This window comes from Podarcis vaucheri, assembly GCF_965113315.1.
Source record: "Podarcis vaucheri genome assembly, chromosome: 17".
NCBI classification, from domain to species: Eukaryota; Metazoa; Chordata; class Lepidosauria; order Squamata; family Lacertidae; genus Podarcis; species Podarcis vaucheri.
The window spans coordinates 31,676,531-31,690,823 of record NC_138755.1 but is presented as its reverse complement, the minus strand read 5'-3'; the positions used below and the strand labels follow the sequence as shown (position 1 = coordinate 31,690,823).

Genomic DNA, 14,293 nt, shown 5'->3' with positions numbered 1-14,293 from the left:
GGCCTGATATATAGTTCCCATTTATTTCAAAGTTGGTTGCATAGGAGGACTTCCCTGCTGGATTATGGCGCATTTACTTTTTGTGACCAAGCAAGCCTGAACTTGTGTTTCAAAGAAACACGATTACAAAAAATTATAGAGGTTCAGGGAGATTCTTGGCTGATTATATTGAACTTAAAGCCCACAGTATTTCTGTCAAATATTTAATATAGCTTTACGTCTTTTGGTATTGACCTGTCGTAAACAATGGCATAACATTTGGATCTACCATTTCCTTCTAGGCTCCCAAAGCAAACCGTGGTCCTGTGAGAGAGCAGACAAAACCCAACTCGTATAAGGTAAGGAAATAACCACCTCTTATAAAAGAAAGGCGTATGCTTTGTTCTTTAGGTAGCTATGCCAGTACAGAACGTTTTTGACCAGGGGCTACAGCAAGCAAACACAGGGACTGTTGCAGTTCTTGCAAGTTGTACAGCCAGTCGCCACTAATGCAATGCACAAAGAAAAAAAGGGGACCGGGTTGTGGGCAGAGGTTGGGGGGAAGATATAACCCAGAATGTTAGAGACTTCTGCGAAATACTGTGGAACAGCAATCACTTGTAACTTTTACAAAACTTGCTCTCAACATAACATAACATAAAGGCACCATTGATATCGTTCTCATTTTTGAAATACTGTAAAAAAATTGCTACATATGGCACATAACACTTTTTGTATATACATTATATATTTAATTTATAAAAGTTTTTTTCCTGTTTTGTCTTTTTTAATCCTAATAGCGGAACTGCTAAAATAAAATAAATTGTTTTTAATTTAAAGGTGGAGTACTTCAATATATAAAATAAAGTTTTACATGTGAATCTATGTGGGTTGGGTTTTTTTTTTTTGTGTTTCTCTCTCTCTCGCTCTCTCTCTCTTTTATACAGCGATGGGATCTTGGTTAGCTATTACACTGGACAATCTTGCTTGCAATTCTTCCTGTGTTGAGAACCGACTGTTTTGGGTAGTCCTGGTGTCAGCCAGTCGATATGCAGTAGCTGATTCCAGGTCGACTGTTATGGGGTTTTGTATGCTCAGAAAAGGTGTATCTTCCCCTATCCTCTCATCTTCTGTTTCACTCTCTGAGCTACTGTTCTCACAGCTTGTGTCGGTGTTCATTTCCAGCCTATTGGAAATATGGCCATTGGGCTTTGTTCTTTTGGCCCTCCGACTGTTGACTAGTTTTTTGGGGGGCTCTTGCGTCGGTTCATACTCTTGTGTGGTTTCGTATTCCTCATCCTCCACTATCCTCAGCGGACTTGGTGGCAGGCTGCCGCTTTCATGCGCGGGGTTGTGGTGGTAAGAGGAGTTGAACTGTTGCATGTGATGCTCGTATTTTTCCCGTAACCGGGGTGGGGTCACCAGAAGGAGAGGCCTCTCCTCTTCTATAAACGGGCTGACTGCCACAGAAGGGACAGACATTGTTAAACTGGAGACTTGCGGAGACATTTCTGAGGCAGGCGACTTTGGAGAACTTGGAGTATGGAAATCTACGGGCGACATGCGAGCTGGTGTTGTCATAGCAGATACGTACCTAAAGAAGTACAGATAAAATTGAGCTGGAGAAGAATTAAGTGAAAGAACAAAAACGTGACAGCATTAAGAAAAATAATTTCTTGGAGGTTCCCAAGCCATTTGGATTCTTGATGCACAGCCTGCCAAATTGCTAGCAATACTGAATTACATTAGTGGGGCTGCAGTGATACACTTCTTCATTTTCTAAAAATAAAATAAAATACTTGCATTCCTAAACTCCAAATCTGTACAATGCTTGAGACAAAACTGATTAGCATGTATAATTAAATTTTATATATTAATGTTCCTCATTTTCACAAGTTCTCATGAAAATGAATAGCAACCCATGATGAAATATAGATAACATCTCCAGCGATATTCATTTCCATCAGCTTTAGAGAAGAGAAAATTTAATCTTTAGCGCTGAAAGATTTCAAGGCTGGGAAGGGCAAATTGGTTGTATGGATGTCAAAGGAATTTCAAGGTTTTACACCAAGGATCTTCATCATGGTGCTCATTTACATATGAATTCAGAAAACATTCTAGGCTAAGTTTAAGAATAGTAGCACAATGGAAGCACTCTTCCCAGTTAATTAATCTACCATAAGGCCCTGCAGCATTTCAGGCATTTCTGACTTTCAGGCATATGACTACATGCAAATAATACTGCAAAGGTTATTCAGAGGTGAATCTCACATTTATATGATTTAGTTATGTATCTATCATTACTATTGATTTATTTCCTCCATGTGTGTCTTCCATTTGCTGTGCCACACTGGGTATGCGTCATGGGAGTATATTCCAGATACAGTCATACTTCGGGTTACAGACACTTCAAGTTGTGTTTTCTCAGGTTACAGACGCGCCGAAACCCAGAAGTTTACTTCCAGGGTTACTTCCAGGTTTCGGCGGTCGCGCATGTGTAGAAGAGCTAAATTGTGCTTTGCGCAGAAGTGCTGAATCGCAACCCGTGCATGCGCAGATGTGCCGCTGCGGGTTGCGAACGTGCCTCCCGCACGGATCACGTTCGCAACCCGAGCGTTCACTGCATTTGCTTTCCAGAAAGGAAGTTAACAGAGACCTCCTGGAGAAGAATCAAATGGGCCCTACTCTGATAATAAATAGTCACATAAACAATAATTCAGTGATGCTTATTCTATATTCCACATTTCTCTTAATAGGAATTGATGCACGTTAACTATATGGTTGAACTGAGGCAACTACGTGACTACGACATCAATTAGTGGTATCTAAGTGAGTGGAGTTTTCTTCTCCCAAAACCTCAACTGAGGGAAGGGAAGATGCCTTCAACCTGCTTTTTGTATCTTTTGCTCTTTGAAAGAGGTTGAGAATAAATCAACCGAAATTTCTTATTAAAATAAGGAGAAGGGTATAGGCTGTGTATTAATGTTATAGTTTAAGCACATCTCTCTTACACACATGGTGCATCAGGTTGGAGGTTGGAAAAAGCAGACCAGACTTTCATAATTCCTGGTAGGAACCTTTTCCTGGTTATTCTGATCACCTGCTTTATTCACAGTCTACTTTGGCTGCATCTGCACTTAAGCTCCACTTTCCTCCTAAAAAGTCACTCCAAAAGACTTTGTGCCATGGGATGGATCAACATCTTTGGCTAATTATTTAGAAGATCATAGAATCCCCTTGTAAAGAAGTCTGCTCTCAGCTTAGAATTTCTCCCCCACCCCTCCCCAACTCCCATCTATCACCGAGTTTCAAATTTGAGATGAATAAACAAACATACAATCAAAAACCTAAGGATTTTCTTGAAAGACTGAAAAGGCAGTTTTAAAAATGAACTCATTTCTGCCGGCTTGTATCCCAGATAGTCACACCTTTTGAATTATTGGCTGTAGGTACCTCTCACTGTGTGGTGAATCGCGGTAGGAGTCGGGTGTCTCTCGTGCATGCCTGAGAAAACTATTACATTCCCGTGGCCCTCCAATGCCATTGAGACGCCCTCGGGGGCCTGATGGACTTGCATGTCGGCTGTTCTCAACTGAGGAGCTCACAAGCACAGAATGGCTTTCGGAGATTATGCTTTCGGTCCGACCGTTGCTCCAACTAATAAAAAGCCGTTGGGAAGAACAGAAGAGAATATTTTAAAATTTAACATTGGAAAGAGAAAACTACGTAATGCATGATCCAGGAGTGTGCATAGAGGTAAGGTTTTTCTGATGCTACTGATTAAGAAGATAATTCTTAAAAAACTACTATGTACACAAAATGGGGGGGGGGAATACCCTGAAACTTTCAGCCATCAACTGTCATACAAAGGAACAAATTGTACTGCTCTGTGTCAAGGAAAGCCAAATTATATAAACAAATAAGAAATTATATGCTCTGAATAAATTATGAAGTTCACTATAAGCATATTTACTTGGAATTTATTCGGAATATCACTAACGGTCTTGCACATCCTCATTAAAACCTAATTGTTGGATACACAAACCACAGATAAGAGGGGAAAGGGTTGTTGTGGGAGAGAGGGGGGATAGTTTCCAGGTCATGTGGCCAGCATGACTGAACCACTTCTGGTGAAGCAGAGCAGTGCATGGAAACACTGTTTACCTTCCCGCCAGAGTGGTACCTATTTATCTACTTGCACTTTGACGTGCTTTCGAACTGCTAGGTTGGCAGGAGCAGAGACCGAGCAACGGGAGCTCACCCCGTCGCGGGGATTCAAACCGCCGACCTTCTGATAGGCAAGCCCAAGGCTCTGTGGTTTAACCCACAGCGCCAGCCGCATCTGCTATACTGTAGCTTACCTCTTCTCAAATAAAACCACTGGAGAGGAATACACACATTTCAAAACAGTAAATTAAACAAAATAAGAGCAAATGGTTTTTAAAATAGGCTACAGAGCTGAATAGCCTGGCTAGCGTCCACCAGATTTTTTTATTTCTTCAAATGCAAGATGAAGACACTTGGACGTGAGTGTGTTCATCTAGCCTTGAGTGGTAAACTGTGGCAAACCTATAGTATCTATACAGGGTTACCCAGGAGTAAATTGCGCAGGACTTATTCCCAAGTAAGTGGGCTTTGCCATCATGCAAAGGAATAAATGGCCAGACCTTCACAACCAGTGACCCACCAAGCTGAACTGCCTGCCTGCCCCCTGTATGGTAGGGTCCAAGGGGATTTTGGGGCCACTAATAGTTTTCTGTATGTCTCACGCTAGAAAAACAGGGTTGTCAAGCACATAGGGTCCCCTGACCATTAGGTCCAGTCATGGCCGACTCTGGAGTTGCGGTGCTCATCTCGCTGGCCGAGGGAACGGTGTACAGCTTCTGGGTCATGTGGCCAGCATGACTAAGCCACTTCTGGAGAACCAGAGCAGCACACGGAAATGCCGTTTACCTTCCCGCCAGAGCGGTACCTATTTATCTACTTGCACTTGATGTGCTTTCGAACTGCTAGGTTGGCAGGAGCAGGAACCGAGCAACAGGAAGCTCACCCCGTCGCGGGGATTCGAACCTCCGACCTTCTGATCGGCAAGCCCTAGGCTCTGTGGTTTAACCCACAGCGCCACCCGCGTCCCTTGTCAAGCACATGGCAAGCAGCTAAATATGGTTGGTGAGACATGTTCATTGGGCAGGAACACTGCTCAACATTGTTCTCATCAGAGGCATCAATGAGAATTAGGCATAGCCTAATTCCACACAACAACTTAATAGCAATGAATCTATTATTCAAAGGAATAATTGCAACACCCAGGAACAAAAATTTGATTACCTTGTTACTTTGATTACTTTGTTACTCATATGATGCATTAGTCATTAGGAATAATAGTCTGATCAAGGTATGAAATTACTGCAACACAAAGCTTTCCGAACTTTTCACATTGGTGACACACTTTTTGGACATGCATCATTTCAGGATACATTAATTCAGTTTTACTAGCAAATCAGAGGTTAAACTAACCCCTTTCCAGCCCCAGGATGGGCGCAGGGAATGTTAGTGCAATACACCTATGCACTGCAGCCGACACACTAACCTGTGACGACAGACAGTTTGGAAAGCTCTTCTGCAAGAGACATGGGCTCTAAAATCATGAAAGGTTGACAATTGCTTTAGCCCTTCCCCTCAGCCAACAAAAGCTGCTTTTAAATATGGTTTAGAAGAATATGTGAACATTTCAGCACCCAGTAAAAAGTCTCTGTAATCAAAGATTTGTTGCAATCACCGGAAAGGTCCAACATGGTTAAAAGTTTACCAAGATGCACCTTTTCTTAAAACAGGAAGAAACAAAAACCTGCAGGTTTTATTTCAGCCTCCTACCTGTGACTAGGTGTCTGGGTGACCGTTGTGGAATGGTGAGTGGTTGAGGTATAGTGGCTTGTAGAAAATGATGTCTCTGTTTCTCTCTCCACAGCATGCTCACTGGATATTACATTTTTTGATACATATTGCTAAATAAAAGGGAGACACAACTCATATTTATAAGCACAACTCATACATCATGGATGGGATTCACCCAATTAATCCTTTAAATGGAAGGGCTTCTACTTGTGTAACTGGCCTTTCTCCTCTCCCTTGTGGCCCCCCACCAGTGGCTTGTGTGTGGGTCAGGAGACCCCTGTGTATTTGGTCTGGCAGGTTAATGTGCTTGAATACTCCCACTGAGACCTCAGGAGGTCTTTAATAAAGAATGGGGAAAGTTTATGATTTATTTGAAAAGCTATTGCAAACAATTACACACATTGGTAGGATTGACAGAAAACTTGTGGTAAAAATTTGAACCATGGATTAACAAACGATTTATAAAAATAAGAGTTATAAAAGAGATGCAGAGGGGGAAATCATTACATTAAGATCCACAATGGAGGGCGGGGAGGGAAGTCAAAAGGGATTATATGTTTATGTATTTAATTCACTTGTTTATGTAAAATAGAAAATGCAAAAATAAAATTTATGAATACTCCCACTGAAACTCCCTCCATCTTACAAACTAGTTCATTAGGGAGAAAGGTTTAGCTATCTAAAATTACAGCACTAAAGGTGCTTTCTGATAACAGCACATCTGGCCAGAATATGGACTGGCTTTCTCCTAATGCTCTGGCTAACCAAGGGGAAGACTTCTGAGTAGGGGCTATGGATGTGTTTTGACTTCCCTTTTCAAATACCTTCTCTCTCCACCCATAACAACTAAAAAAAAAAAATATGTTGGTCCCCTGAATTTCAGTGGTGAGGAGGCAACCTGTTCTTAAGTTCTTTGTGAAGTGTGTTAGGGGCAGCATAAATTTCCTGTGTTTTTACAAACTAGTCTTTCAAAATATTTAGTTTGGGGACTTTATAGGAACAATAGAGTCTGAATTCTGGCCTATTCTTTCCTAATGGCTCAAAAAGCAAATGACAGAAGAAATACTATGGTACCTAAGTAACAGGCATAGTTTGTCTACAAATTGGCTCTCTCAGGGAATGATGTAATATGAGAAATATCTACACTGGTTAAACACAGAGAACAGGTGAAATACTTTGTCCGCTGGAGTTGACGGCAAAACTTATTGACTGCAAAGATCCTTAGGATTACCTCCAAGGTAGCTCCGGTTCATCTGTAAAATGTACTGCTAGCTGAGTGCTATTTTGGTTCTGTTCAGGAGTTCACCCAATTCTTTTATCTTTAATCCATAAATCAGGTTTTTTGGCTAGTAGGCCATGGACTGCATTCAACTCTCATTGTCATTTTTTTTAGCCCTTTCCTTAGCTCAGAGTGGCACCTGTCAAATGAGGTGGTGCCCTGCATGTCTAATCTTGCAAAGACCTCTCCACTTCTGTTCTGGCCAGCAGACATTGCTCCCTTTCAACCTGAGAATGTCTGAAAAAGCTCTTCAGTAGCAGTGGATTGGAAGCTGCTTCTCCTTTTGCCAGCAGGCATGGATTAGGAGAAATCACATTGTTAATGCTATTTACACTTAAGCATTGTGTGTACATTGAGTAACATAGCCAGTAGCGCCTCCATATTCATGAAACACTTTCTTGGGAGTATGTTTGGGCTCTAAAGACATCTTGGAAGCTATGAGGGCAGAACCTCCACTGAAATGAACATGAAGAAGAGGAGTTTGGATCTGATATCCCACTTTATCACTACTCGAAGGATTCTCAAAGCGACTCACAATCTCCTTTCCCTTCCTCCCCCACAACAAACACTCTGTGAGGTGAGTGAGGCTGAGAGACTTCAAAGAAGTGTGACTAGCCCAAGGTCACCCAGCAGCTGCATGTGGAGGAGCGGGGAAGCGAACCCGGTTCACCAGATTACAAGTCCACCGCTCTTAACCACTACACCACACTGGTAATATTTTACATGAGCTATGTATGACCAAGGGCAGCACTTTTACTTGAAACAAAGTGGTGGCAGGCAAAAGAACTGCAACAAAATCTTATCTACTTTCTCGGAGAACCAAGGGCATGATTGCTCTTGTGATTAAGAAAGTGAATGAATGTGGGATCCACACAGGATATGGCACACCCTTTGCTTCAACCATGGGAATATTCCACCTCACATGGATTCCATTTTGTGAGAATGAACATTGTTGTAGCCCACCTCTTAGGCAGATGGTTCAACCTGAGTTGGCAGTGCTCAGTATTATTTTGACGTTAATATTCTATGTCCTTAAGATGGCTTTCAAAGTAAAATTCCATGTGCAAAACCAGAAAGGGTGCCCACAAAAATACCCTGCTTCTAACTTCAGGTTCTGTTGTTGTCTGGAAAAGGTGCATGGTTCATGATTGCTTTTTTGTGGACAATCTGTGCAAAAGGATGTCTCTACATTGCTGTGCTGATAAAATCTAATTTCCATGATTTCATATAGAAGAACTACCAGGATTTGAATTCTCTATAACTTAAATTTATGTAACTTCAATTATGCATTTGCCCAGAAAAAGAAAGTCTGTAAATTAGTATTATTCTGAGTTACATTCATAAGAGCCAACTCCTAGGGGTAGGGTTCCTTTGGCATCCTCCATAAAATATTTGAGGGGGCTCAGCCCCCACTAAAAGTTAATGGGCATTGTTATTCAAATGGTGAGCATGTGCCACATCTTGTGATCAATTATATGGGATGAGGCTGACCTGGCCTCCCCCATATTTTATTCAGGTTGGCACACCAGTTACATTGGAAAACTTTCTTCACTCTTACAATTGCTTTTTTAGGTTGTCATGGTAGAATAACAAGTTATTTGGGCGGGGGAGAGAAGCATGCTTATCATTTCTATCTGATAACTGATTAAATGGCTCTCAGATAAAAACTGGTGATGAACTGATGAGCTACACTTGCAAAACTTACATTCACCAGCTGGACATTTTCTGGCGGTGGGTGTGGGTGGTGAGGCCCATTGGCCATATTGACTCTATGGTTGCGCTCAGATCGAAGGCCTTGCCGGAGGCGGTCGTGCAGCTTTTTCCGCTGTTTCCTGTGTTTCAAATAAAGAACAGCTTAAATAGTCAAACGGACAAAGCAGTTCTGCTCTGCAACCATATCTGACCAGCACATTCCCATACATGGATTATCTGAACGACAAGAAACTGCAAGAGATCTATACGACGCGAAGAGTTCAGGACTTCCAGAACTCTGTCAGGCTTATGAGGAGAGAAGATTTATCGGGAAAGGTGTTCTACCTTCCAAAATGAATTGCCTTTCTGAAACTTTCGCAGTCTGTTGCTCTTTTGAGATCAAAGGGGGGGACGACAGCCATGGATTTCAATTGAGAAGCAAGTCCCTATGATATATATGTTATCTGTTCACGTTCACCCTTGTTTCTTTGTCTCTATCCAAAAGTGCACTTCATATGTTTTGGAAGGTGCTTGGCATAATGCACAAGGACTTTCTATGGAGTATGATCATGGTTCTCCCCTTGTCAGTGTGCCTATGACTTTAATAGGTGGGTTCTAAGAAACTCAGGTGGCAGAATGGGTCCGTGTATCTGGTTGTTAACCTATCCAGGGATGGATGTGGGCAGGATTCCTGCACTGCAGAGAGTTGGCCTAGATGCACCTCTGGGTCCCTTACAATTCAGTGAAAACAATGCTCTTATCTCTTATCTTTACAGGAGAGCACCATTCCCAGCAGCAGCAGCTAGTTTCTTGTACCATATCTAGGTCCAGAGGCCCTTGCAAGGCTTTATTCTGAATTCATGTGCATCCTATCACTTTTCTGCAATAACCTGGTTATCCTGATGCCTGCCTGCAATATAATGTACAGCCGTGGACATGTGCAAAGAGAAGAAAAGAAACTCTTTTTGTACAGCAGTCATATATTTTAAAAATGTAAGCTGTTTCAAAATGCTTTTAAATAAAGTAAAATCCAAAGGTGGTAATTCTTATGGTTTTAAGCTATGAACTTTGTTCAGAATGATGCAACTGTTTTTTTACTGAGCTTTTCCCCAAGCTCTGCTGTCACAGAAAGTGCTGAATCACTCGCTGGCCTGTGCTGAACTATAGATGGGAGGAGGATACTGCATCAACTGCAAATTCACCTGAGTCAAGGGATACAGCCGCAGCAAAGAAATCTGCTTTATTATATAATATTATAGTGTATGTTTATATTGGTTTGACTCTGCGCACGAAGGTTAACGCTGGCATTCCCTTGATTAAGAATAGGTGTTCTCATAGCAGGAAATGACTGAACGATCCCTCACTAAAACCTTTACTAGCTGCAAAGTAAGTGTATGCGTTTTTCTTATTTAAATTTCATTAATAGGAAAGTGTAGTGGCATTTCCAGTGGCAATGTTAATAAAGTGATAAGGTGACATCACATAACACTGACTCTTCCAAAATGTTCCATCTGTACAGCAGTTAATTCAATGAAGAGGCACCGCTGCAAGGAACAGAATGCGCATTTAGCTTTTGCAATACTTTTTTCTTTTCTGTTTCCCTTTAGTGATTTGCTTTTGTGTTTTTTTGGTTAGTGAGTGCCCTTCATGTGCAGAAAAAAAATGGCCCATTTCCAATACAGAGATGAAACAGAATTACCTACCCTCAGCAAGTAAACATAAGGATGGGCTGCTCTAAGAATAAGCAATTCTTATTCCAATATGCTTTAAATTCCTATATTTCTCTAAGAACGAAGTGCACCTCCAATTTTAGTTCACAAACAAGTGTGGCTCTGGTATCAGATTAGATAACACTGCAGTTAGATTATGGCCCATTTTGCATGTAAAATTTAGCCAGCCATGGCTTAGCATGAGCAAATGAGCAGGTTCTCAGAATGAAGTTCACAGCTGCAGTGCTCTTCCCCTAGTCCAGCTGCTGCCATGCAATTTAGGCTTAGGGTTATGTTCAGACTGGGTGTATGTATTTCAGAATGTCAAGAGGCACAATAAATAGATCAGAGTTTAACCATGGGTCAGGTGTACAATATAAGACACAGTAATAAGACTTTCGTGTAGGTATGTCCAAAGTTCGTTTTGGGGGCCTAATCTGGACCGCTGGTCGGCCCCTGTGGCAGTTTATTTCCTGGGGTAAAACCCTAAAAACCTCAACAGTTTCAATCCTAAAAAAAGCTAAACAACTTTGGGGTAAAATCATAAAAAAGGTCAACAACTTCAATCCTAAAAAAAGGATTTGGTTGGCCCTTCACTTCATCAAATTTGGCCCTCTTTGAAAAAAGTTTCGACACCACTGAAGGCTGCCAATTCATGGGGTGACAGATCAGTTACCTATCAACATGCATTTTGACATTCATTATTAACATACTGAGCTAGTATATTAAAGTGTGGGTGAGATTTTTGGATTTAAACCTGGTTCAGGAGTCATCCTACAACATGATTAAGAACTTTCTAACAATGAATTTTAGTTCTGAAGCCCTTCAGAACAGATGGGACACTTAGGCAGTTATCTCAGTGGGTCATGAGTTAGATTAGAAAAGTCCAAGGGATCGTCTCCTTATAGACAAACAACCCCAGTAACTACCTGCCTTGTTGGTAGCAGCAACTGCCCTGTGGAATGCCCTCCCATCAGATGTTAAGGAAATAAACAACTATCTGACTTTCAGAAGACATCTGAAGGCAGCCTTCTGCCCAGAGTGGCTGGAGCAACTCATTCAGATGGGTGGCATAATAATAATATAACAATAACAATAATAGTCTTCTGAGGGGTCATCTCCATAGGATTTTTTTGTGATTATACAATACAGTATAGCACACTCCAGCTTCACTATAAGGTTACACATAAATTCTTGAGTTTATTTAGCTGCTTAATCTTGCATCAACAGTTGCAAGCACATTTCTTAGCCTTTTGTTTTGACAGGGTCCCGATCCCTCAGTGATAAACACAAATATAGAAAGGAAGAGGAAAGTTTACTTGGTTTTGCAGTAGGCCACAACACACATGATTCCAACTACTAGGAGAGCAATGCAGATGCCAGTTATGGTCAACACCCTTTTCTGGTAGAGTTCCTCAGCTTCTAGAAAGGGGCAAAAAGGAGAAGGTTACAAAATGTACACTAGATAATAAAAGACAGAGCAACCAATGCCACAAACAATTATTTTACAATCTCACGCAGTGAAATCAATGGCACAATCACCATACAAAATTTAAGTTTAGAAATTAAGATCCAAATGCAATACTAGGGATGGAGGAATATGAAGTTTAAAATAAATATAATTCAAATTAATTTGTACTTGTACTTTTTAAACATAATGTTAATAAAAATTTAGAAAAACAAAAAATTACGCAAAATAAAATGCACTGATAGAATAACAATGCATGTAGTGTAGAAACAGGTTTTTCCTCCTTGCAAAGAGAGCTGGATGAAGATAGATTTACAGCAATCTCTCCCCCGAACCCAACAATTTTCTCTCCCCTTTCCCTTTCTTCTTTGGCATTTTAAAACAGACTGCTGCTTTTCAAGTATTAACTTAGATCACAGCAATCTTTACATGAGAAAAGTTACCATTGTACTTTTGAGTTTGGCTTGCAATTACGCCACCGGTGAAAATTGCACCACTTTTAGAGGATTGCTAATGCAGTTTATCTGCTCACCCCAATTCTTTCCACTGGCCCCAAAGTGGCTGCAGCAATAGGCAGCAATGCATTGTATCACATAGATATTGCTGTGCTTACTCAAATGTCATAACTGTAGCAAAAAGAACAGTTGCATGAAGAAGATCTGTTCCACCGCAATGACCTCACTCAAGTGATATTTTATCATTATTAAGTAATTCTTAGGGCAAGCAATGTTTGGTTTGGAAACCCCCCCCACCGCATTCCATTGTCTGTCACACTTGGCAAAACATCATTGTGTATGTTGAACAAAGGAAACGTTACAATTAGAACATTGATACTAACTGTACACTGGCTCATGGAACTTTTCGTTTCCTCTATTCCTTTTGTGGTTTGTATTTTCAGTACAAAATTGCGAAACTGTTACATCATCCTGATAGAGCAAGATTAACGCAGCCAAGGTGTGAGGATCCAACAAGGAGGTACAGAGATGGGGAACCTGTGGATCTCTGGATGACGTAGGACACCCAACTCCCACCAGGTCCAGCCATTCAGGAATGTTGTAGTCCAAAAACCTCTGGAAAACCACAGGTTCCCTATCCCTGAATGAATGGAGCACTGTTGATAAACATAAATGCTTAAATTTAAGGGGGAAAGAAAAGATAACTTCAATTTCTTTTGGAAATGAGGTTACCATCAATGGGACAGAATCTGAAAGTCTGCTGCTTTTATGCTTAAGAGTCTGTTAGTGTTTGGCAATTTCCTGGTATGCTGATCTTTGTATGTTTGCAGATAAGACATCTGCTAGGTCTTGCTTTGCCTTCATCTGTTACTGTTTTCTGGCACTAGCCTGTTAGGTCCCAAATTCTTCACCTCTGCCGTCACTGTTGCTCCTAAGAGCGTAAATATTTGCTTAGACATTGACCCAGCGTATAGTTTGATTACATCATAGTGGGCACTGACCAATAATTGGCAGCGTGTGCTGATATGCTGCGGTGTATCAGTTTGGGAGGAAGGAACTTCCATGAAGTGCTGACTGTGCCTGGAAGAAATTTTGCTTTCCTTTCATGGCATTTTGGAAAACGTAGTTTGGCTTCTACATGCACACTGGTGTTTTTGCATAGATAGTTTTGTTTTTCATGGCACATCTTTCTAAGTCGTTTTTTTCTCTGCCCATTTCTTTCGAGACAAATAGATTAAAGGAAGAATTTTTTTCTTGTACTTATCTATTATCCTCAGGCTTTGCCTGTGTGGACTTTTATTTGTATCATAGATTAAACAACAGTTACCAAAATGTTTAATGGATAATTGAGATTTCTAGGCTCTCTAGCAAGACCACTTTATTTTTTATTAGATTTGGTATTGCCCCTTTTGCTGTGATCTCTTACGTTCCTTAAAATGAATTAAATTCAATGGGATTTATTTATCGAGGACTGAACAGAGGATCACAGGCATACTCTCTTTCCCTTCCCACAACCATAACCCCTCTGAAAATAGTTTTTCTAATTAAAAAAAAGCCATGAGAGGCATTACACACACTTTGTGGATATCATCTAGTTTGTTTCTGAGACATACTTCAAAGAAATAGGGCAACTTGAAATTTACTATGAACCAAGACTGGAATTAAATAAAACCCTTTCATCTCTATGATACAATGCATCCTATTGTTGGATGAGTTATTTCCTACAAGCCAATCCCAATGTGAACATCAGTTAACAGGCTTCTGAACATATTCAGGCAAAAATTAATAGCACTACTTATTAAAAGAGGGAAGGAAG

General features: G+C 40.8%; 2 protein-coding genes across 22 annotated transcripts in view; one reads left to right on the top strand and one right to left on the bottom strand.

Moving 5' to 3' along the window:
- LOC309522059 (uncharacterized protein) overlaps positions 1 to 14,293 on the top strand; it is a 128,852-nt gene that overhangs the window by 53,980 nt on the left and 60,579 nt on the right. Inside the window, exons 4-5 of the mRNA XM_082205273.1 lie at positions 282 to 338; positions 9,622 to 11,867. Coding sequence (XP_082061399.1) covers positions 282 to 338; positions 9,622 to 9,651 — 87 coding nt within the window. The 3' untranslated portion in view covers positions 9,652 to 11,867. Of the gene's footprint in view, positions 1 to 281; positions 339 to 9,621 lie in introns of the transcript that reaches the window.
- The window catches only part of NRG1 (neuregulin 1), a 499,123-nt gene continuing 484,838 nt past the window's right edge, over positions 9 to 14,293 (bottom strand). For all 21 annotated transcript variants that reach the window (XM_082204833.1, XM_082204832.1, XM_082204836.1 and 18 more), the window contains 5 exons: positions 11,874 to 11,976; positions 8,859 to 8,985; positions 5,854 to 5,984; positions 3,433 to 3,636; positions 9 to 1,573 (listed from right to left, as the gene is read on the bottom strand). In XM_082204833.1, the coding sequence (XP_082060959.1) occupies positions 919 to 1,573; positions 3,433 to 3,636; positions 5,854 to 5,984; positions 8,859 to 8,985; positions 11,874 to 11,976 (1,220 nt within the window). In that variant the 3' untranslated portion in view covers positions 9 to 918. The remainder of the gene's footprint in view (positions 1,574 to 3,432; positions 3,637 to 5,853; positions 5,985 to 8,858; positions 8,986 to 11,873; positions 11,977 to 14,293) is intronic.